General features: G+C 50.3%; 1 protein-coding gene across 1 annotated transcript; it reads left to right on the top strand.

The window, feature by feature from the left end:
- The first annotated feature begins 701 nt into the window (after positions 1-701).
- AGPAT2 (1-acylglycerol-3-phosphate O-acyltransferase 2) lies at positions 702-23914 on the top strand. Its single transcript, XM_044993053.1, has 6 exons — positions 702-1041; positions 14625-14758; positions 16138-16313; positions 16675-16770; positions 18844-18916; positions 20846-23914. Exons 1-6 carry the CDS (start codon positions 848-850, stop codon positions 21010-21012), a joined length of 840 nt encoding a protein of 279 aa, XP_044848988.1. The 5' UTR covers positions 702-847; the 3' UTR covers positions 21013-23914.
- Positions 23915-24868: the final 954 nt, after the last annotated feature.

Raw genomic sequence — 24868 nt, forward strand, 5'->3', positions numbered from 1 at the left:
GTGTCAGGGAAGCGTCAGTGAGTGTGGCAGGGTGACCAGGGAAGAGTCAGCATGTCAGTGTGACCAGGGACCGGGGGAAGGCTTTGTGAGGGTGAGGGTGAGCACGGGGAAGTGTCAGGGTGCCAGGGGGAAGGCTCAGTGAGTGTTGTCAGGGTGACCAGAGGCCAGGGGAAGGCTCGGTGTGTCAGGGTGAGCAGGGGCCAGGGGAGGGCTCAGTCAGTGTGTCAAGGTGACCAGGGAAAGGCTCAGTGTGTCAGGGTGAGCACGGGGAAGAGTCAGTGAGTGTGTCAGGGTGACTGGGGAAGAGTCAGTGAGTGTGTCAGGGTGAGCACGGGGAAGAGTGAGTGTAGCAGGGGCCAGGGGAAGAGTCAGTGAGTGTGTCAGGGTGACTGGGGAAGAGTCAGTGAGTGTGTCAGGGTGAGGACGGGGAAGAGTGAGTGTAGCAGGGGCCAGGGGAAGAGTCAGTGAGTGTGGCAGGGAGGAGGAGGAGCGCGGCCCGGCCCGGGGCGGAGCTGGGGGCCAGCCGGGGCAGGGCGGAGGCGCGCGGGTTCCGCCCCGTGTGAGGGCCCGGCCGGAGACAGGCGGACGGGGCGGGCCCGGCCGGAGACAGGCGGACGGGGCGGGCCCGGCCGATCCCCTCCCCCGGGCGGGGTGCGCGAACCGCCCCTTAAGGCCGGCGGGGGCCGCCCCTCGGCGGACTGGCTTTAGTCCGGGGCTGACTTCGCCGCGTCTCCGGCCGCCAGGGCAGGCGCCACCCGGCCACGAGGGTCCCCGCCGAGCGCCGCCCCGCTCCGCGCCGAGAGCCGGCGCCCAGCCGGGCACCCCCCGCCCCGGCCGGCCGGCCGGCATGGAGCCGAGCTGGCTGCTGGGGGGCGCAGCCCTGCTGCTGCTCCTGCTGCTGCCCGCGCTCCTGGCGCTCAGCCCCGCCGCCCACTTCCAGCTCAAGATCGGCTTCTACTGCGTCCTGTGCGTGGCGGCCTCGGCGCTGGCCGTCCCGCTCTGCCTGCTGCGGCACGGCGGCCGCACCGTGCGCAACATGAGGCGAGTGCGGCGGGAGAGGGGCCCGAGCCCCGCCCCGAGCCGGCTTGGGAAGCCCCCCGCGCGGTCTCCGGTGGGGGGCGGGGGGGATAAACCTGCTGAGCGGCGGGGACCTTGGTTGTGCCCTGCGGGGTGCTGCTCACTCGTGTGCCCCCCTGGGGACCCTGCCCCGCTGACCTGCTCTGGGGGGAGCCCAGCGGTTTAAAGGGGGGGGCCTGTTTGCCAGCTGGGTGTGACCGGGCCCTCGCTGGGCCGCTTGTTGAAACTCCTCCCTGCCGCCTGGCCTGCTACCAGCCTGTCTGCTTGTCTGGCTTAGCAGCTGGTGAAAGGCTCCACACCCTCTCTGCACCCCAAAACTAGCCTTGTGTTGTAACCCTGGCGTTGTCCTCTTTCTAGACCGACTGTACTCGCCCTTCCTTCAGCGAGGTGCCCCATCCAGTAGTCAGGGTGCTGCAATCCTTTGCTGTCAGAGCAACAGCTGGGTCACGAATCCTGTCTTGTGACAGCTCGGAATGACTTGAGCAAGAGGCGGCTAATACAGGTGGCTTACAAGCCTTGGTAGCAGGCAACGCTTGGAGGAGGAAAAGCTAGGATGCTAATGCTTCCCCCCGCCCCCCAAAACAACACGCTTCCTTTAGAGGCTTACAACCAAAACACTGATGGCTTTTAACTCTGGTCGTTACCTACTGTCAGCTACTGAACTGTGGCCCGCTTACCACGGGTAGCTTGCCAAGGGATGTCAGGCCACAGGGTGCTGGCTCTCTTCCTTTCCAGCTATTAAACTGCATTAGAAGGTGCGGTGGCTAAAAATACATTAAATACTTTCCTAACCTTTGTTTGTCCCTGTAACCAATTGCTGTTGCAACCCCAAGGATGTTAAAGCTATTGCAAATTGGCAGGGAGGTGACCTGTGTGGTTATGAAGGAGAGGTCTCCATGAAGTTTCTATTAAGATGTGATCTGCCCGGTAAACATACTGGGAATCTTTCTTTATTATTCGAATGTCCTCGTTTCTGCTTCTTACATGTGTAGTAGTTTTGTTTTGAAGTGTGTGTGGATTTTCTGTAGGTTTAATGCACTCAGTTGCTAGTTGGAGAACATGTATTAGTTGGACAGAGGTTTTTTAAACACTGTACTCCTCAAGCCGTTTTAATCTGTTCAGTTTTTTATCCACCTCGTTGCCTAGAGTCAAACACAACAGCCTGAGTGGGGTGATCTGTTAGATTGAGTAACTCCTCACTTACTTACGCAATAGTGCACCTGATGATTGAAAGCACTAAAGGAGGGTGTGAAAGCTGGGAAGTCACTTAATGTATTTTTTTTCTCATTTACTCCAGTCTCTAAAGAAAGCTAGTGAGCTGTATTCAGGCCTAGGTAACCTGTGCCAGTTGGTGCCCTGACTTGTTTTGCCTCTGTTTAAAAATCTGTCTCAACCTGCATGTAGCTCAGATACTCCGCTTCCTTGTCCAGACCTGAAGAAGAGCTCTGTGTCGCTCAAAAGCTTGTACTTCATTGGACCAACTTCTGTTGGTGGAAAAGATAAGACTTCTGTTTGCATTGCTGCACCTGTGCTACACTTAGAGGTTATGTGGCTCTGATTCTGACAGTGTTCAGCCCTGCTTGGGGTGAGGATCTTTGGGAAAAGGCTTAGTCACAGGCTTTTGAGAACACTTGGGACTTTCACAGCTGTAGTATCTTGATCATGTTCACTCTGGCACTGCTGAAAGTGGTGTTGTATAGAGTCCAAGCTGAAGATGGCTGTAGAATTTCCTATCACTGTCCTGATTTACTAGAGAGAGAGAGAGAGAGAGATTCTCTGACTAAACAAGTATCTTGGTGGAACGGGGGGGAGAAGCAGGGAGGGCAACTGAAAAGAGACTCTCTGTTACCATTTCCTGTTACAGGCGCACATGTGCCCTGACCGCTTCCCAGAAATCTACAAATGTGAAATATCCATCGTGGTAGCAGGGAGCTAGGGTTCAGGTGTGATGGATTTAGAGCAGGGATAGTCAATTATTTTTATTTTTTCTCTGAACAAAAAATAAGTAAATATTTTTGAGGTCTGTTCAAAAGCATCTGGCTGTCCAGATTTAGTGCTAGTTTGCCTATTGACTAACCCTGATTTAGAGTGGCTGTGCGATAATGAATGAATACTGTATGTTGCCTGGGTTACTGAGATGCTTACATGATTGTATTGGTTTAGTTTAATGGAGGGCTGGGGTAGGGAGAAAATGTCTCAAGACAAGCCACTTCTCAGCAAACACTTGAGAATTAGAAGATGATGCCAGGACAGGAAAGGGCCTGGGAATACAGGCCACCAGAAGAATTTACAAACACTGTTGGTGATGGGGTGTATTTTGGCAAGCCAAACTGGGATGCAGGAACCTGCTAAGGTGTCTGTATTAGCTAGGCCTGCCTAGGTTACCACCAGGGGATCTTTAGGTAAGATAGACATGCTGGTAGACTTTTGAAATCTCAATGCTTTGTTCCTACTTAAAACCAAGTATTGTTTATATTGCAGAAGGCTGTTTTGTCACTGTAGAATCTATAAACTATTGGTCATACACCTTCAGAATCCAGCCAAACACAGTCAACTCTGCAGGATCAGAATGGCTGATCCTAGGTAAGGATACCTGGCCCCTAGGTAAGAGTGGGAGAATTGTGGCATTCCACCCCAGGAGAGGTAAGGGCAGGAGGCCTAAGGCATGAGAGGTGCACTCAGACCAGTAAGTGTTCAGAGGTGTGGCTAGTCCTGTAACTGACAGTACTGTATTGAACTGGAGCAGGGCCACAGAGCCTCTCCCTCAACAGGGAAATGCTGTTGTAGAAATTTCCCTACCGTTGCTAACCCCATGCTGACTTCACTGGGCTGTATTGGGAGCCTTGCTGTCAAAGGGCTGTTGGCTTTTTAAACAATCCTTGGGATACCTGCTCAGAGCAAGGTTAAATATTCTTATTCCCCAAATATGTCCATCTACAGTTATAGCTGTTGCTTTGGAAAGAAGTGTCTCTCTTTGCTCTTGTCTGTATGTTGGAGCATGGCGACCAGATTCTGCTTCTGTTATCTCTATGGCAGCTTCATGTGGCAGCTTCATTTTTACGTCAGCTGCCATAGTCATCTTTCCCTATGCCTCCCCACTCCTCATCAACTAGTTTAACCCATAATTGCTGCTGTTTCACTTTAGTGTGAGGGTGCTTCTGCATTGCGGTCATATGAGTTTAATTATAATCTTGTGAGCAACCAAAGGGGTTTTCAAAGAGCAAACACAGATCTATCCTGATGCTTACAACTGTCATTTTTGTCTGTTAACTCTCTAAAGTATGTAGCTGGAAGTGCTGTCTTCTGAATAAGGTGTGAAAACATGAGGCTGACGGGTAGGTGTCTAAGCTGACCCTCTTCTGAAGTATCAGAGGGGTAGCCATGTTAGTCTGGTTCTGTAAAAGCAGCAAAGAATCCTGTGGCACCTTATAGACTAACAAACGTTTTGCAGCATGAGCTTTCGTGGGTGAATACCCACTTCTTGCATCTGAAGAAGTGGGTATTCACCCACGAAAGCTCATGCTGCAAAACGTCTGTTAGTCTATAAGGTGCCACAGGATTCTTTGCTCCTCTTCTGAAGTGTAGGGATGTTAACCTTTTGGAGTCCTAGCCAAATTCCAGTAGGTACATGATGTAATCTGGGATGCAGCAGCAAGCTACTCTGTGTTGATCTTGCATATGAGCAAAATGAATTGATTCAGAATGGTCTTTTCCCTGCATGCTTCACATCTATATTTTAAATGCAAAGTTGTAGCTGTCAAAGCAGTACCCTGATAACCACTGTGTACCTTTTGACAGCAGTGGCCTGCCATGGCCAGAGATAGGAATAGTCCACCTAGTGTTCCCTTGAGCTGCACATAACAATCCCTGCATCTTTTGTGTGCACCTCTTAAGCCATTCATAGTGCACAACAACAGATACTGGTCTCACAAAACCCAGGAACCGCACTGCATGTTGTCTACTGGCACCTGACTTATCTATTGGCTGTTTACATATGCAGCTGTCTCTTACAGAACACTAGTCTAACAGGAACCAGTATTATTTTGCTAAAGAATATTTCTGCAAAAGTATATACAAAATACTTTAGCTGAGGATACAGAAGGGCTTGTAGGAACCTCCACAAAACTGAAAGACATTTCAATCTATTGAGAATATACAACTGTCCTTTCAAAGCAGGTTGAAAGTGTGCTTGATACAAAAGTACTTTTTATAAAAGCAAAAACTTCTTCTCCTGGGCTCTTGCTGTTAATCTTGCTACCGTGACCTCTCTTTAGATCTGGAGGAAGGAAGAAAAAACTAATTGTACTTCATTTGACTTCCAAGGCAGTGTTCTAGTGTTGTCAAAGCAACCGCTGTACTTGAAGGGAAAGTCACGCTACAATTAGATGTTTAAAAATTTCCTTGGGTCATTGACTGAGAACTCTGAATCTTTCACCACTCTCCCATGTGTATGTTTCTTGAGATCCTGGCTTCTGTGTGGCCTGTCCAGTCTTTTTGTTTTGTTGATCTGTCTCTCCGAAGTTCTGTTGCCTTGATAAACAGCCAAAAGGGTTCTGTAGCCGTAGGTAAAAAATATCAGCATGTTGGGGAAATGGTCTTTATGCTATCCTAGCATTTGTAGTTACAACACTTGGTCTGAAGACATCACTATTCAAGGGCTTTCCCTTCTCCAGCAAGCATTCTTTGGAGAGCTGACTGACTTAGACAGCAGTGCCAAACAAGGACGTCTGTCAGTATACTGCCCGCCACCCAAACATCTCAATTACTCTGGTCTCATTCCCCTTGCCTACATGTGTGAAGGGGAGGGGTGGGACAGGGAAGCAAAATTGCAGTGCAAGTTTGGTGGGAGGGTCAAGAGCCTGCACTTCTTCCGATCACTGGAGTGATGGGCTTGCCCCCCCCGGGTGAGGGATGGGTCTGAAGGATTTTTTCACCTGGGTGGGTGGGGAGTTGAGACCAGCGAGAATAGTGACTTGCAGAGCAGGAGTGCAGGCAAGAGAGTGAGCAGAGGACAGAAGTAGCACATGGGGAAACTGAAGACAAGAAGTAACTATTACGATATCCAAGTATTGTGCTTCCTCTAACTGTGTTTAGGATGGGGAATGCGGTGATTCAATGCATGTAAATGTATACAAATAAGCTGCCGTCCTCCACTTCCTGGGATATTGCCAGCATGGCCCTGTGTGCTGCAAAGGCTACACACAACGGACCTAACACAGTTCTGCGGTTACAAATGCCCCTGAGAAATGATCCAAGTAGAACTGTCTTTCATGGAGTTAAAAGCCCAGTGGAAGTGATTCCATTAAGATTTGGAGGGTTATAGAACTGTCTCTCTCTTGGTGTTAAACTACACAACGGTGCCCCTTTAACTGTAAATTATCCGGGGGTAGCTGTATTAGTCTGTATCCACAAATGACAAGGAGTCTGGTGGCACCTTAAAGACTAACAAATCTGCCCAAATAAATCTGTTAGCCTTTAAGGTGCCACCGGACTCCTTGTTTAACTGTAAATGTGTGTTACACAAGCAGCATGCTGGTGCAAGCAACTGCTGCACTAGCTGCCTAGTGGTGGTCCTACATCCTGGCAGGCGTATGATGACTTGCTTTGCAGTCTATGAACTCTGAATGTATTGTGCCATGTTTGCAGGATACTTCCCTCTGAGACGTGCCAATACCCTGGCCCTCTGATTGTGCATGATAGTAATTCTCATCATTGTGCTTTCTATAGATGTGGGGCGTGAAGGCATAGAGGCTCTCAGGACTGCGTAGGGTATGTCTGCACTGCAGTTAAAAACTTCAGCTGGCCCGGGCTCTGGGGCTGTTTAATTGTGGTTTGGGCCGTTGCCTAAGCTCTGGGACCCTCCCACCTCACAGGCTCCTAGAGCCTGGAAATCTGCACTGCAATTAAACAGGACGGCAGCCTGAACCCTGTGAGCCAGAGTCAGCTGGCCCATAATGGGCCAGCCCTGGGCACCCAAAAAGAGTTATTGTCAAGTGTGGGAGTGGAGCCTAGGAACTCGGACTCCTGCTGTCCGCCAGACAACACTGCCATCTTTGTCTAACTTGCATATGATGCCTTCTTTTAGTAGGGACCCCCTCTGCCATAATGCTACATCTAGAGGCAGGGCTGGTTCTGGGCTCCAATTATTGGGGGGGGGGGGGGGTAGGGGAGATAAGTGGGTATTTTGGGGCCCCTGGGTATCACTAGTTAAATAAACAACCTTCCAGGAGTCCTGGGGCCAGTTAGACCCCAGGGGTGGCAGGTAGTGCTGGGCCTGCCTAGAGGCAAACTGCCTCCTGAGGAAAGCTGGGGGCAGGGGACAACTCATGGCTTCAACTTGTTCTGGTTAGAACAAAGGTCAGGTTATTTTGAAGTCCAGCTCCACTGAGGCAGGATTGCACATGCTGAATGATGGACTTTCTGGCATAGCAGCTTCCTGGATTATATGTGAGCCAAGTCCCCTGCTGGGAGGGGGAGAGTATCCATGTTGTGTCTCCTGTTTGGTGCCGAATACGCTATTGCTGTAGATAAGGGGTTGCGCTGACCTGGCCTTTCTGGGAAAGGCAGGGGGCCAGGCTTTACAGCAGAGCTGGCAGTTAGCTTTTGGGGCTGGTGTTTTGAGCACAGCTGAACGTGTGTGTGTGTGTGTACACGTGAAATAGTTCTGTGCCCTGGAATTCCTGGAAGCAGTTAGTACCTAATTGAGCTCTGTGTTTAAGCCCTGATCCAGATGAACTGAAGAAGTGTGGTCTGTGCACTCACAGAAGATCTGGATTAAAATTTTGGATTATGGGACCCAAATGTTTGAGTTAATTCTGTACTCAGGTGCCAGTGATTCCCCAACTGCTGTCTTCAGGTAGCACCACTGAAGTCAGTGCAGTTTCTTCTCAGTCTCCACAGGTGGTAGGAAAGGTAGTGGGGTGGGTGTTTGTGTGTGTGCACGCGCATGCACACATGTATGGGAGGGTGGAGGGGTCACAGTATGGGGAGTAAGTGTGTAGATTTTGGCTTTTAACCTTTAGCACCAGTCTCCTGGCATGTCCCCCTGGCCCCAGGGGCGGCTCTAGCAATTTCGCTGCCCCAAGCATGGCGGCACGCCATGGGGGGGGCGCTCTGGCGGTCGCCGGTCCCGCGGCTCCGGTGGACCACCTGCGGAGGGTCCACCGGAGCCGCCTGGCGACCGGCAGAGCGCCCCCCGCGGCATGCTGCCCCAAGCACGTGCTTGGCGTGCTGGGGCCTGGAGCCAGCCCTGCCTGGCCCCGTTCTCTAGTCTCTGCACCTAGACTAATGGATTAAGGTTTAACCTGCACTGATGAAAGTTGACTAAATAAATGAATGATGTTTGCAGCTCAGAGATTGTACCAGGCCATAAAGCCTGCCATGGCTGAGATCCTTGCCCCTGCCGCTGATTCAGCTCCTGGCTCCATAATGCCAAACCCAACATGACCAAGAAGAGGTCACTATATGCCAGTGTGGGGCTCAGATGTCACTTGTTACACAGCCGATTGTGAAATCTCATTAAAGCTGCCAACATGTAGCCTGCCCCATGAAATGCATCCTGCATTGACGATATATTTTGGTGCACTGCAGTTAGCCACCCGCAGTTGGCCTGTGCCAGCTGACACGGGCGCATGGGGTTCAGGCTACGGGGCTGTTTTAATTGTGGCGTGGAAGGTCTGCACCAGAGCATCTGGTTTGGGCTGCAGCCAGAGCGCTGGGACCCTCCCACCCCACAGGGTCCTGGAGTCCGAGCAGCAGCATTTACGCTGCAATTAAACAGCCCCACAACCTGAGCTCTGTGAGCCCGAGTCCGATGGCACAGGCCAGCTGCGGGGGCTTTAACTGCCGTGTCGACATGCCCTTGGAAATACGTTCTTAGGTCTCTGATAACATGTTGGCTGATTAACTAGACTTAATGTTTTAGTTTCACAGTCAAGTATGATTGTTGAGGCCTGTGAAATCCAGTCTGGTGGTCAGGAAGCTTTCCCAGGTGAGTGCCTGTGACTTGTGCAGAATGTAAGCGTCTCTTTTTAAAGTAAGAACTTGGCCTCTGGCATGTAGTGTTGGAAAGAACCTTACAAACCTGAAGCGAGCACAGCTGATCCAGTGCAGTTTACACACACACATAGCAGAGGCCCTGGAGTGACATCCGGGATCTGGGGAAGCTGCAGCAGGTTGGCTGCTCTTGCTAACCCTTTGGGCAGCCATGAAAACTGTCAGGTCAGTTTAGTCCAGCTGCTACTCCATACAACTGAGCAGCGGCAGGGTCAGGAACTGGAGGAAGACACAGGATTTATCTATACTACAAAGCCTGGACCGTGTAGCTATGCTGGGTGACTAGGGGTCTCTGCCCACCTGAGGAGTAACCAGGGAGGTGAAGGAATGCTGTTTCCTCCTATCCCCTGCAGCCGTCGCTCAATAGCAGGAGGCTTATGACCTTTGTAATGCTGTCACCACACATACTGGAGGAGCTCCTAGCGGCAATGCCCCTCCTCTTGCCCAATGAGTGTAGCTGAATGAGTGCTCTGGCTCTGCTCCAGATCAGTACGTCACCCCTTGTGGTCTGAGCAGTTTTAGGACAACCCCCTCACATGTTGTGCAACCTGGACCTTTCTCTTACCACATCAAGCCACCCCCTCATTCTTTTCAGTATGTGCCCTTAGGTAATGTGTAACCAGCTCCTGCTGCTGCTTTCTGCAGAGCCCTGGTTTCCAGAGCAGTGACCTCTCCTCTGGTTTGGAGATGGAAGGGAGGTGGGGTTGGAAATTGGGTCATTCTCATGGCTAGGATACTGGTGATCCTTGTGCTGACTGCCTCATGTTGCCTCTCGTAACCTCACTACACAATCCTTTTGACTGTGTCTGGAGTGAGACAAATGGGTTGGACTAGATGATCTCTTGAGGTCCCTTCCAACCCTAAGAGTCTAAATGGGCTAAACCTCTGCCTCTGATTTCTGCAAAGAACTAGTGGGTGTGTGTTTGTGCACGCTCGGTCTGAGCAATTGCCAGTCTCCTGTTCGTTACTCTTAGTAGTAAAATGATCTGTCCAGAGGCAGACTTGAATGCAGCCTGGGTTGGTAATCACTGGAGGTTTCTGTTTGAGTAAATGGAGCACTATCTCATTCGGACACCCTGAGAACCAGAAAAAAGGAAACCTACTTTATTTGTAGTTTACCGGACCGGCACCGTTAGCTTCATCCTGGAGGCCAGTTGGTGTCCTGCAGGCCAGTCCATGGGCTGTGATTTGCTGTGGGTCGGTGTCCCTGGTGCAAACCACTCCTGCAGCTGGCAGGAAGTGGGGCGTTCTCCCAAGTCTTGGCATAGACACTGTGCAGGGTAGGCCACGGGCATCAGGACTGACCGGCCCTGCTGCGTTGGGATCAGTGCTATGCAGAGGTGCTCATGTTGCATTTCCTGAGCTGTGTCTGGTAGATCGAGGACTTGAGTCTCCTAGCACCAGTCCTGCCAGTATCGAACCACGTCTGGTGTTCTGCTGACCTGACTGGTCTGGGGAGTGAGTGCTGTCCTGTCAGGGACTCTTGCTGCCTTCCTCGGCATCTCTCTAGTAACCCCAAATCAATAGGATTTAGTAGTAATGCAGGAGGAAAAGTTGCCCTCTCCTGACCTTGCTTCTGTCTAGGAAAACAAGTAGCTGCTGAGTCGGGCTAGGCAGACGCTTCGATCAGCTTTAATAGAAAATCGTATTTTGACAAAACAAGAATCTTTGTGGAAAGCTGCTGCTTTTCTCACTCTCTCGTTTTTTGTTTTGTCAGAAACAGCTTTGCCTGAATCTGGTGTTTTGACCAGTTGGACTCTTCCTATGGGAAAACTTGAACGTGAAAAATTGTCAATTTTTTTTCACTTTCTGCAGGGGAAGAACCCATCCTGACCAGCTCTAGTGCTGGCACAGTGTCCCATGTAGTCTCCCTCGAGTTGTCTGCTTCCGGTGTCCCACTCAGCTGGTTGTAAAAGCCCCAGTCTGTCCAGTCCAAACCAAAACGACTTGCAGAGTTATCTGCGATCTAGTTGGACTCTGAATGAGACTGTACTTTCCTGAGGGTGCAGGGCCTGGGAGGAACAGAGTGGTCCCCTCTCAGAAGCCATGCTGTAATGAAGAGAATCCAGGTAGAGAGGGAGAAGTGCGTGGAGGGGTGTCCTAGCGGATAGAGGATGTGGACTTGGGAGAACTGGGTTCTGTTCCTGGCTCTGTCTCTGCTCTGCTGGGCCTGAGCCTCAGTTTCCATATCTGTAAAATAAGGATAACACTGACCTATATAACATGTTCTGAGGTCTGCAGATGAAAAGTGCCATATAAGAGCTAGGTGGAGGTGATAGGGAGGAGAGAACCCTAATGTGTAGCATGGACAAGGGTGCTTGTGACCATCTGCAGGCATGGCTTGTGTGGCTAAAACTCTGCTAGTAACCATGGCAACTCACCATGTCTGGCCCCTAACAGAGGTCTAGCTTGGGACATGGATGCATGGTCCTATGTTTTGTTTCCTAGTTTATAATCTGCTTTAGCCAGCCTTTCTGGGCATCCCGGAGCATGCTGCTCTGTGTGAATGCTCCATGGCTGTGTGAGCTAGAAGGCATTCAGCCAAGGTAGGCCAGGAGATGGGCGCGGCTGCACAAACAGTTGTGCTGGCAGAAGCTGCTGTATGGGTGCAAATGAAACTGCAACCTTTGCCCGGTCTGGCTACAGAATTGCTGCTTCGTGCCGATGGCAGCCAGCAGGCGCTTCGGAAATGGCGCTCTCTGTTGCCAGGGGTGCTTACTGGAGAGTGAAAATGCCCAACCCACGCAGTCTCAAGCCAGATGTGCAGGGGAGGTGGGGGGGGGGAACTTCAGTCTCTGCAAGGGGGGGAAGCAGTTGCTGCTGTCCATGGTGTGAGATGGTCTGGTTAGGGTGTTAGCTCCTGGTGCCCCCAAGCCGAGAGCCACAAGGCACCCCTCCCTCTCCTTCCCCTGCCAGCATTAGGGGAGCATGAAATAGGCTCATCCCAGGTTCCACACATGCTGTCACACCTTCATCTTCCTCTCTAGGTGGCAGTACCCCCACGCCCCACCTGAAACAGCCAGTATGCGCTGGCCAGCTGATCTCTGGGCTCCACACTCCAATTCTGAGCTCGGGGAACCCTGTCCCGCCTCTTTGGCTTCTAAGCACAGATCCAAACACACACTCTTAAGCGGCATACGCGTGACAGTGTGAGATTCTCCAGCACTTAAACACAGAAAACAAAATCAGCCCACGTTCAACACACACACATATCTCTCTCTCTCTCTCATTCCCTACATCTGCTGAGGGAGGCTGTTAGCTTCCAGCATGCTCCCAGCAGAGATGCTTGCTTCCTCTGTCTCTCTGATGGGGTGCCTACTGACTGCCCCATCCCCTGCCCCCCATAACTGTTATCATGCAGGAGGTGTAGGGCTGAGCATTGGAGCAGGGAAATGGGGGGGTTATCCACCACAGCAGGCTCTTTGCGTAGGTCCTAGCACTGTTTGTTTGGGCAGCTCATCTCTGTGGTAGCTGCTGAATGCCCCCAGCCCTGTGTCCTTCTGTTCGTCCCAGCCCCGTGGCATGCCAGGAAGAGGGATGGGAGGCTGGCAGTTGGAAGTTCTGGCTTTTACCTGCTAACCTTAATTTAAATGAAACTCTGGCGTGGCACTTAATTCCATAAGGGCTCTTTAAGCTCCACCCGGCTGTGTGGGTGGTAGGAGCAGCACTCTAATCTCTGCTCGCTGGCAGGGAGCTAGCGTGTGTCCTTGTACGGGGTGGGGTCTTGGTTCTTGAGTGTGCACGAGTCGCCTGTCTCTTCCCCATGGAACTCGCTCAGCAAACAGCCAAACTCTCACTTCCTTTACTAGAAACCAATCCACCTGTTTCCAGATTGAAACCAAGGGAGCCAATTTACAGCAGTGACTGCTCATGCTGTAGGGTGCTCAGCCCAGTCTCTTGTCACTGGGTGCTGAGCTCTCCTGGAAACATGACTCCCGCCCTAAAGTGCCCGCAGTCTAAAGCAATAGGCAAGACGGAGTGTGTTGGGGAAACCCAACGGTGGGGCTACCATGGCCCATCTCCAGCAGGTTCAGGAAACCACTTTTCTCTTGCCAGAACTTCTGAAGCAGCTCCGCCCAGTGCAGCAATGGGGTCTGCATGGCTGGACCCCTGTACCTGTGTGGGGAAGACAGTGGTGCTCCCTACAGATAGGGAGCTCTCCTTGGGGTCAGGAGCAGCACCAGGGTTTTTGGCACCCTAGGCGCAGGGCCGGCTCTACCCATTTCGCCGCTCATCCTGCGGCTCCGGTGGACCTGCCGCAGGCATCCCTGCAGAGGGTCTGCTGGTCCCGCGGCTCTGGTGGACCTGCCGCAGGCATCCCTGCAGATGCTCCACTGGAGCCGCGGGACCAGCGGACCCTCCGCAGGAACGCCTGTGGCAGGTCCACTGGAGCCGCCTGCCGCCCTCCCGGCAAAATGCCGCCCCCCCCCAAATCCTGGCACCCTAGGCGACTGCCTAGGTCGCCTAAATGGAAGCGCCGGCCCTGCGTGGGGTTCATTGCAGGATTGGACCCTTGCTTCTTTGTAAGGAATCGCTGGCCAAGAAGGATCCCAAGCTGCTCTATGGCTTCCCACAAAGCTCCTTGGAGTGAACATCTCTCCAAATCAGTTGCATTAGGCAGATATTTCAAACAGCATTACATAAGGGCTGATGCACCATGGCTAGTCATCATGCATGCTGGAAGGTGGCAGGTGGTGAATCTACTGAACAAGTTCCTTAATGGGCTGTTTCGCTAGAGAAAGCTTTCGCCCTGCAGATGGCAGCGTCTTACAATGATGGTACAGATAGAGGTGGAGAGAAATAAACAGATATGACTTTCAGGGTGAGCTCTACAAAATCCTGTCATTTGTGTGTTTGATCATTGAACTCCGTAGATAACTTGTTTGCCTTTCACTTACATGGGCCTTTCAGTGATGTAGCTTGGACTGAGAAAGTCAGAGCAATTTCCCAGACTAGGGAAGAATGTCTCACTTTTTTTGGAGTGCAGCAGGCCTGCGGCAGAGTGCTGGTGTCAGTGGGAGAGCAAAGGGTAGATTGACTGACTTGCCTTGGCACTAAAGTGTCCTATGAGGGGTTCACTGCTTCTCTGCACACCTCTGATGTGAGAGGGCAACTGTTCTGCAGTGCTGTGTGCTGTACTGCTGGGGGGGAGCCGCTCCAAGTACCTTTGCTTAAGACCTTGTGGGGGGAGGCTGTTGATGAGGGTGGGGTTATGTGACAACTGTTTGGAACAGGAATTGAAGGACATTACATGTTCCTGCCCCTCCTAATAAACTACAGGGCTAATTAGGCAGCTTCTAGCTCATGCAGGGACATCTCAGGACATGTGTGAGGGCAGGTAAATGAGGGAAGTATTGACACCTTTTTTGGTCCTTAGGCCTGTTCCTCTGGCTTAACAGATTCTTTCTGCTGCGTCTTCCACACGGTAATGCAGACACTATCAACTCCATGAGACCTGCTGGCCTCTGACTTCTCTTCTCTGCTCTATGCAGAATCATCGCAAATATGGTTAAGACCTTCAAGTATATTTATGGCCTGAGGTTTGAGGCGACAGGACTGGAGAACTTCCAGATCGAGGGGCCATGTGTCATCGTGTCAAACCATCAGAGCATCCTGGACATGATGGGTGAGTTGCTTGGGTTGGAAAAGAAGCTGTCCCGTCTGAAAGTGAACTGTTGGGTACACCTAGCTTTGCTGTTTGGGAAATCCTGTGCTTGTCCCAGATTTGGGGAGTCTTCAAGCCTTGTAGGCTCCAGGAGACTTGCCTGTATGTCACAAAGTGCGTCGGCCAGTTCTGCCTACAGGAATTGCCATGTACGGCGTTGAAAGCTACAGCAGTGTCTTGAGGGGAGAGATGCACAGTGTAATGGGGTATTGGGTGAGCAGGGAGGAGTATACTTGCGGTTCAGGCGCTCTCAACAGAGCAGAGGAAGAGCCTGGTACATAGCAATCTAGGTATTGCCAGACTGGATCAGACCCAAGGTCCACCTAGTCTAGTGTCTGGTCCATGACGGTGATCACTGCCAAATGCTTCAGAGGCAGATGTAAGAACAGCTGTGGGATAATCAAACACAGGCACACATTGTGCCAGGTGCTGTACAAACACAGCTAGGAAGGAAGAGATGATCCAAAGATGGTGATGTCGTAGCCCCATCTTACAGATGTGGGAGTAAGCAGGGTGGGTCTAAGGCAAAGTGAGGAGTGATGGCAGAGTCTTCTCCATCACAGCTCCTTGCTCCAGCCATTGACTCCTGCTGCCACCCTGTAAGTGCATGTATAAAAAATTACCTTTCTGGGCTGCAGCCCCTGTTAGAGAGGCAAAGGCTCCCCTAGCCGTGGCAAGCACATGAGTCCCTTCTGCCATGCTCCTGCTGCAGAACCAAGGAGGCCCCTGAGGCAGAGCGGTGGAACAGGTGGCTGTTTTACAGTGTCTCCTTCCCCTCCTGCCCACGCCCCAGTCTCATTCCATCCTCTTACGACTAAGTCTCTTCAGTGTCCAATACCTGAAAGCTGCTGAAAGACACGTGGTGGTTTGCGAGCCAGCGATGCCTCTGAATCAGCAAGGGATCATCTCTGCAAAGCTCCCTGGCTCCTGCTGCCTTTCCTGTACATGCAGCCTGTTGCACCTATTTGCTCCGGGTGCTTGTCTGCAAGCCTGGGTTGGGCCGCTTGTACGCTGCCGATCTGGTTTGTGGGTGGAGAGAAGGGTGTTCTTGTTGTCACATATCAGAGGGGGAGCCGTGTTAGTCTGGTTCTGTAGAAGCAGCAAAGAATCCTGTGGCACCTTATAGACTAACAGACGTTTTGCAGCATGAGCTTTCGTGGGTGAATACCCACTTCTTCGGATGCAAGCAGTGCATCTGAAGAAGTGGGTATTCACCCACGAAAGCTCATGCTGCAAAACGTCTGTTAGTCTATAAGGTGCCACAGGATTCTTTGCTGCTGCTTGTTGTCACAGCTTATTGTGGGTGAGATTCTTACACTCTCCCTTCGCCCCGGGCTTAGGGTTGATGGAAATCCTCCCAGATAACTGTGTTCAGATCGGCAAGAAGGAGCTGCTGTACACTGGCCCTGTGGGCCTGATAATGTACCTGGGTGGCGTCATCTTCATTAACAGGAAGAGTACGAGCAATGCCAAGACGGTGATGTCCGGGGTTGCCCAGACCATGTTGGATGAGAACGTGAGTACAGTACATGCCAATGGGTTCTGTGAGTGCTGGGCACTGCTTGCAACTGTTGGAATAGAGGGCTGCTTGTGCTGGAACATTATTCAGCTGCTGGATTAAGGATGGGGGAGGGTGGAATCCTATGAGAACTATTGTCTGACCTCTAGTACCTGGTGGCTAGTGTAGACTTCAAATGCCAGTCCTGGCTGTAGCTGTATCCCGCAGCAAAATCTTCTGAGGGGTTCCAAACAACTAGGAACAGAGACATGCAATCTATGATCTGCCCTAGCACTAGAGAGGTTATGTGGGTTAATTCTACAGCTAACTTCTGCTGTGCCAACAAATGGAATTCATGGTTTATCTCCCCGTCTTACAGGTGAAGGTGTGGATATACCCGGAGGGCACGAGGAACGGGAATGGTGACTTGTTACCATTCAAGAAAGGAGCTTTTCATCTCGCTGTACAGGCACAGGTAACGCTTGTTGGCTTCTTTCACGGGCCAAAGCACTAAACAGGCCTTCCAGTGAAAGGTCTACCTATGGTGACCAGATACTGGCAACGTGGGATTCTTTAGCAGTCCAAAATGTGAGCATGATAAATGGCACCCGGGCCCTTCAACATGAACACTGTCTTCAGAGCACCCAAGATAGTAAGCTGCAGAGAGAGGCAGCTTTCTCACCGGGCTCCCAGAAGTATGCAAGTCTCCTTGGAAAATGGCACCTGAAACTTTTCAGATAAATGGGCTTGAGGGGACATGGGTGGGGACCAGAGGGATTATAAAGGACTGCCCTCCTAGGTGCATGGGGAGGAGATGATGGCCAGCCAATACCATGGTGTAGATAGCATTCTTCTCCAGGACAACCCCCTGGAGATGATCAAATTCTGGCTAACTTGGCTCCTTCTACTACTGACTTGCATTATAGCTTCTAAAGTCATAATTCTGAGCCACTCATCTAGCCTGCAATAACATGGGTTAGAACCCACCTTTGTCAGTTAGATCCCTCCTTTAGCCAACTGAATCACTTCCTCAGTGTTGCCTGCACGACAGTGCATGGTGACCCGGTAGGTGCTGTGGTGTCTGTTGTTTAGCACAGTGCAGGTGGGGACTGATTGATTAGTGCCGTGTCTTGGAAGAAGCAAGATTAAAATGTGGTTCAATACATACAAATGCTGCACAACTTATACAGCCTGTGGTCTGGATAGTTTAATTTCCATCTCCGTAGTGGTAGGTTAGATGAGTTTAATAAAAACTGCAACATGGTATGTTCTACAACTGAAGATCAACTTGTCTGTCTTCTAAAGTAGCCATATTTTGTGACCATTGTTCTGTGACCATTTTTTCCTCTTTTAAAAGAGAGAGAATTGGGTAAAGGCAACTTAGTCGCCAGCGTACTGGAAGGGGATAATGCTTGCACTGGTGCAGTGGCCTGCTGAGCAGATACATGGGAGATTCTAGTTTCCCGGGCCACTAATTTAGAACTTTACTAAGTTCACTTGAAGTGGAATAGCCAGGATTTTCTCCTGGATTTCTTCAGGCTTAGGAAGTCCTACCAGACTCTGAAAACCAAACACTGCTGCATATCTCATGTCCATTCTATGTTTGTGGAGGGCATGATGTTTGTATGCAAACAAGCTTTAATATACCAGGAGCAGAAGGGACCATAACAAACAGTGAAGCAGAAAATATTAAGTTTGTAGCTCTTAACCTATTTCCTGTATACTTGTCTCACCCTCCTTGATCTCTGTCTGGAGCCTGTGATTTAAGAAGCCAATTCCAGCTAAAGGCCACAAATCAATGTATAAATTAGCCACCCAATAACAAGTAATTAAAGATGAATTTCTAGAGACTGGGCTAAGGACAACATCTGAAGTGGTGGCTGGCTTCATTTACATTCTCAGCAAGTCGCCAACAGTAGATCTTCCATATTATGCCAGATTAAAAATAGCTGCCTCTTCTCCATCTTTCTCTGTCAGAGGCATTGCCTTGCTCATAAATGTTTGCAAACAGTGATTCCTGTTCCTAAATGTGTAACCAGCACCTGCCCCCTCTTGTGTGCTTAGAGGCATTTGCAGTGAATGTTTGAGCTGCTTATCAGCCTAGGGAATTGCAGGATTAAACATGCTGAGGAGGATGGTGGCGTCAGGCTTTGACTTGGGAGAGTAACTGTGTGCTTAGAGCACTGGTCTGAGACCTCAGGCCAATTCCCAACACTGCTGCAAGCTCCCGCGACCTTAGGAAAGTCACTTGGGCCCCACTCCTCAAAGGTGTGCAGGTGCCTAATTTCCATTGATTTCAATGGGAGTTAAGCTCCTAATACCTGTTTGAAGATCTGGGCCTTAGTCTTTGACTCCATTTTACATATGGGAATGGAGAGAGTAACTTTCTTCTACCCTCTGTATTCGTTAATGAGCCTACAGTCCAAAGCCAGAGTTAGGACTTGTTCTGTATTTGTAGACAACCTAGCACAATGGGGGCCCAGTGTTGGCTGCTGCCATGCTACTGTAATACAGATTTAACTGCCCGGTGTTCTCTTTCCCCTCCGAGGTTCCGATTATTCCTGTGGTGTATTCCTCGTTCTCTTCGTTTTACAATCCAGCCAAGAAGCTATTTATATCAGGTACTGTACTGCTCTGAACCCTCTTGTTTATGGGCGGACTCCGTGTTTCTGGTCTCCCCGCAGAAGACCCCTGGGCCTTTGGTAGAAATATCTCTACACAAGTGGGGGCATAGGGAGAGATGTAAGCCCCCTACTGCACTAGATCGTGGGCTGAGGCCTGGTTCAGTTAACTCTCATCTGGCCCATACTGGCAGTAGATAATGGGCAAAAAAGGAATGCGTGAACAAAGCACCTGACACTATTGGGTCATGCACAGCAGGCAACGTCCTGTTCTGTCATAATCAGCAGATGTTTCCTGTGTTCCAGCCTGCTTCCTCAGCACATGCAGGCTAGGTCACTGGATTGGCTTTTTGGCTGACTCGTTATCTCAAGAGTATCAAAATGCACCTGGCCCTGTAAGAGAGAGCACCTGAAGGGCTCCTGCTGCCTCGTAAACACTCTTGGGAGGTGAGGCTGGAGTTTCTTTAATTGCTCACTCAGGAGCTTTTGGCTTCAAAGGAATGAATTGTAATTCTCTCCCCCAAAGGACTTCCTGAGTGTTGTCCTAGCTGGGTTCCGAGGCACCTGCTCTGCCTGATGGATGTACCCAGCCTTTGTGACGGTAAAGGGCACCCTGAGAACTGAGGAACTAGGAACTTCTGAAAGAAGTCACTATTGTTACTTTTCTTGAGTGGGTGCTTAGCAGCCCTGTTGAGTCCCCGAAATGCCATTGTACGCCACAGTGGTTCCTGCTGCTGCAGAAGAGGAGCTGGGGGTATGTGGCTTGCTTGTTGCAACAGCAGGGTCTCTTGGTTTAATTAACCGAAAATAAAATAAACTTGCTCCACACAGCAAAAAACACCTCCAGAGAACTGTACTGCTGGTCATCCATGTGGAGGGTTGCTGGCACTTCTTACTGTCTGGGGAAAACCAAACAAGACTGCATGGTTTCCACATGAATGTGTGCCCCCATGGGTGGGAGGGTTACGAGGTACATATCACCTAGCCAAATCAAAGATGTGATGACTTCAACTCTGAGAGCCAAGTGGCCTGGCCTCAAGTGAAGCACCTTGGCTTGATTGTGGCTTTCAATGACCGGGACCTGAGCAGATTATTAAATTACACACCCTCTGGCCTACTTAAAGGAGCAGAAGTAGTTGACTTGCAGAAGCAAAGCTTTAAAGATGAAGTCAAAATATCTTGTTTCAAACTATACTCTTATTGTGTACATATTAACTCACCCCTATGACCCCACCAAATACCTGCAAGGATCTAAAGGTTCTCAGAGAGTAAGATCTTATTTCAGGTGGTTCAATTCACTCCCTAAGAGAGAGACTTGGGTATTGCATGTAGAAATGCAAAACCCTGGGTGTCATGTGCCATGTATGTTGCATAACATTGACGTTCATGACACGTGTCCAAGGAAGTTGGCTCTGTTGAATGCTAATCGCTACTTGGTTGTGCACATGAGTTGGTTGTGCTGTCACAATCCTCTCTAGTGAATTCTTTGTTAGTAACAGCTACAAAAATTACCCGGCTTTCTAAAAATGTCACACTGGTGACCTTTTGCAATGGACTCTGCCACTAGCCTGGTGGGGACAGGGCAAGGAGTCGCAAGTTCTGCCAGAATAGCATTTCCTGCAATAGGAAGCCATAAATGCTTGAGGTCTGGGTGCCTGCTGCCAGGAACTCCTTGTACGCAGCCTTGTGACACAGATGGAAACGAGCTGTCCCCACTAATGGCCGTTACAGCGAATGTAATGGTGCATTTAGACTGGATCCTGGTAACTAGCACCTGCAAGCTCTGCTATGCTGTCTATGGCCATGTGTCCCGGGCTCCCGGGGTTGTGAAGGTGGGGATTATGACTGGTACTTTAGCCATTCTCCACCCTCCCTATGACTATCTAATGGCCAAATGCAGAAAACTTGAGTTTCTTCTCTTGTTCCTAGGTAAAATCCGGGTTGAGGTGCTCCAGCCAATTGAGACCAAGGGCCTGAAGGCCGAGGATGTCGCGGACCTCACGGAGCGATGCTACTGCACCATGAGGGAGACCTTTTTCAGATTATCTGGCATGACGAGTGAGGTGAACGGCTCAATGCAGGGCCCTCAACAATAGTATTCCCAAACAGCAAGGACTGAAAGGACCTATTTCCATTGCCAAAATATCCAAGGGGTTTCTCCTTCCTTTGCAGCAGGTTTGGGCAAATCCTAAGCCTCTGCTTAGGGTGACCTTAGTTGACACACCATTTGTTGGGCCAGTTCTACGGTTCGGTGAATCTCTTTTGTGGGTTATCTCCCATGGGGAAGTGTCTCCTGCACTCAGTTTATCAAACACCCTACAAGTGCTAGTGATGGGCTCTAGTCCTGATGGCCAGTGCAGTGACCATTCTGAACTCTTCTGCGAGCTCCTGCTACGCTCAGGTAGCTGGGACACTAGGTGTTGCAGAACACCATGTTAAGGTCCTGGCACTGAGCACTGCAAGCCTGGCACTTGCCACAGCCAATCCATTGGATGCCGAAGACCGTGTAAGGTACATCTTTGCAGCCTCCAAATGATTAAAACTCGCTTTCATCCTGTCCCTAGCTGTTGGCGCTTGAGGAGGCGAGGGTGGGATCAGTTCAGATGGCGCTCTTCATGCGGCTGTGCATTCCCAACGCTTACTGGCAGGGACTCATGCCCTAGTTGAAATCTTGCTCACAGCTGAAATTCAGCTTCTGAAGTCTCTGCCCAGCGCTCAGTTTCATTCTTCCCAGCCTCGAGTCTCACCTTAGACACAATTTGGTTTTTGCCAAATCAACCTGTTGGGGTTTGTTTTCTTTTTTTAAAGACACTAAGCACCTGTGATTCTGCTCAGAGACAAAGATGGGAGACCAACCACTCACCCCTTCCTGATGGAATGGCCAAGTCGTAGCACGTAGCAGGGAACTGAAATGTGCAGGACGCTCTTACCAGAAGTCCTGGGGCAAGCTTTGTACAGATGTCAGTCCCTTGCTCGCTCTTCAGACAGAGTGAGTTCCCCAGCAGTACTTCTAGCCATCTTGCAGCCTAAGGCTTTCTTTAGGTGGGCCTCTAAACATGCTTCCTTCGGGTTCTCTGGGCAGGACAGGTGGGCCTTATGGGGCCAGCTACTCTTGATGCTGTCCCTTAATGAAGTCAAGTTTCCGTGTCCACTGAGTGGACAAGCTCCATGTGGACTCATTTAGGGATGGTATAGGAGGGGTAAACGTGGAGACCTAAGACACCCAACCAAACCCGTGGTATAGTGTCTTGGTAGGTTTTTATCCAAACACTTAGCATCCCCATAGAGGTTTGCATTATGGCAGCCATCAGGCTCTCTCTAAACACAATCCCTGGGGTTTGTAAGTGATGCATTAACATGCCAAGAGCTAAACTAAAAGGATGAGACAAACCCCCAAAGAGAGAGGGACTCTTCTCTGCTCATCCCCATTGTTTTGCATTACAGCCAGCATCCCTGACTTAGTATATACTCTTGTACTCCACCTGATGGCTCGCTTTTAGGATAGAGCCAGGTATGACGGGCTGAGGGAAGGGTAGATGTGGCACTTCCTTGGTATTTGTTGCAATGCTTTCAGTGCTCAAATGTTTTGTTTAAAGTTGATTTTAATCTAGGTTTGGTACCTAGACTCTTTGCTGCTGCTCTTGCTTCCTAAGGGCTACAGTGTGCTGTTCGACACACTGCACATCGACCAAAAGACAGTGCCTGCCATACAAACATGTCTCAGAACGTTAGCCTTACTAGGACCATCAGTGTTAGGCGAAAGCCATGGTGCTGGAGATGTAAAACGTGCTGGATTGTGTTATGGCCCTGAATCAATGTTTCCTTCATTCTGAATTTGCCAGCTGGAAATAACAGCTAGAGGGATTCCTGGTAACTGAGTTTGACTGTCCTCACCCAGCAGTAGAAATGTAGAGCTCCTCAAAGGGTAACAGCAGAGACGTTTATGCTCCCTGGGGGAGCAGGCCTTGGCCATGAAAACTCCCAGGGATTTGCTTAGAGGCCTTGTGGGAATGTTGTCTCGAGCTGACAAAGGCAGTGCATCTCTTCATGTAAAGTAATCTTGTGCAATGCATCATCCCCAAGCCTCCTGCTTAGTGGGTGGCATTGGAGACGATGCTGTCTCAATCACAGAATTCCTGTTTTTTCTATAAAGGATACCAAATCAAATGCTTAAAAAGCACTAATGCAGAACTGGGAGAAACCAAATAGAGGATGCTGGGAGTAGGTAGCTCGACATGGTTCAGAGCTGCAACTAGAGCTGTGATTACAAATGAATATTCGAGCATCCATCTGGTGAAATCTGATTTCAGTACAGAACCAGTGGAAGACACAGCAATCCTCCTGCTCTTCAGTTCTGAAATCCAAAGCAGCACTTTCTTTTTTCCTTCCATAAGAATGGCAGACAAAGTGGCTATGTAATTGAGGCAAACATCCAAATTCTTGGGGAGATTTCATACCCTCCTGCCCCACAGCTCCAGTCTAGGGTGAGCAGTTGGGATGGTAGGGTGGTTGTAACGGGTGGATATTTTTCTTTGGCCAAAGATGACTCTGTATCAGATGTATAAATCTAAGTCTGTCTGTTTATGACTGAAGTGGGAAAAGAGATTGAGTGTGCACAAAGGCAGTTGTCTGCTGTTCTGTTTTTTAGTCGTTTAAACAATGTATGTTTGATCAAATGTACATTCTTATAAAGCAGTTATTTAAGTAGAAAGTCTTGTGTGGAGTTTATTAGAACCCAGGTTGGGTTGAACTTACTGCCTGGAGGAGCTTTCACTGTGGGTGGAGAGTGTACCCGATATTGTCCGTTTCCCCTTTGGTATTTGAGAATCTGTCGCTAGCTACATTTGCCCCATGAGCATGGTGAGGTAACGGGCGAAGAGAGCCTTGTCTGGACCAAATCTGTAGGCAGTTTCTGCTGCTCCCACTCTCAAATGCATCGCTATTTACTATATGGATACATGTTAGTTTGTGCACAATAAATGTCAAAGATTGCATGGCTGTAAGGATCACTGCAGAGATCCTGCCTGATTACCAATTTTGTAGAAAATCTTTAGTGTTCTCATAAGCAAGCACTGAAAGCTGGGGGGAGGTTGGCCAAGTGAGCTTCCTGCTGCTAATGAGCTGGACTGAATGACTCCTGTATAAGGGAGTAAACGGTGGCTTTTGTCCAAGCTTCTACAGTGAGGACTTGTTTACACAGTGTGGTGTGTAGAGCCCTACACCAATACAGATTTTGGATTCACATCCCATCGGCCAGCTGCACATGTCTGGATATAAAGTGGATCTCTACAGACTGGTGGGACTCCATGAACGTGCGATATGGTAACATCCTGTGTGCACACGGCTACAGTGTGTGAGCCTGAGGACTGCCTGGCATACAAGACTTTCAAACCCAGGTGTGGCTGAAGCTCGGGGTGAGGACAGCCTCGGCTCCTGTCCTCCCAACCCTAAGGTAAGTACCCTCGCCTCCCTGTAAAAACACTGGCAGGAGAGAGGAGCAGAAAAGCTTTGCTAGTCTTGAGTCGCTTCCTTTACCAGCCATTCCCTTCTGCTCCCCTATTTCCCCAGGGCAGAGGAACAGGCTGTAGGCACAGCTGGCAGCAGGCCCTCCACTAGGCGCGAGCAGAGCTGGTGCCTGCCCTAAAGGGTGCCATAACTTCAGGGCTTCTAGCGTCCATGTTCCCATGTATGGGTGGAGGGGCTGGACATGTTCCTTACACAGTTGTTTGTACCCTCAGCTTCCCGCTGGACCCTGTTGCCCCCTTCAGGCAGAGAAGAAGAGATGCTACGGCAACCCTTCCCCAGGGCTACCATGACTATTCCCCTTGCCATAGGCAAGACCAGGAGGTGGGGGGGAAATGCAGACATCTCTACCTGCAGCTTCCTACCTGGCGTGTGCATTTACATCCAGTTGCACCTTGGCTGCAAGCAAAAGGAAGCTGCTATCCTCCC

Source organism: Mauremys mutica, chromosome 18 (assembly GCF_020497125.1).
Source record: "Mauremys mutica isolate MM-2020 ecotype Southern chromosome 18, ASM2049712v1, whole genome shotgun sequence".
Lineage (NCBI taxonomy): Eukaryota > Metazoa > Chordata > Testudines > Geoemydidae > Mauremys > Mauremys mutica.

Excerpts from the sequence above, each read along its gene's own strand:
- AGPAT2 (XM_044993053.1), top strand. The coding sequence starts at position 848 with ATGGAGCCGAGCTGGCTGCTGGGGGGCGCAGCCCTGCTGCTGCTCCTG. Across the intron at positions 16,771-18,843 it reads ATCTCGCTGTACAGGCACAG|GTTCCGATTATTCCTGTGGT; the intron begins GTAACGCTTGTT and ends TTCCCCTCCGAG. Across the intron at positions 18,917-20,845 it reads CAAGAAGCTATTTATATCAG|GTAAAATCCGGGTTGAGGTG; the intron begins GTACTGTACTGC and ends TCTTGTTCCTAG.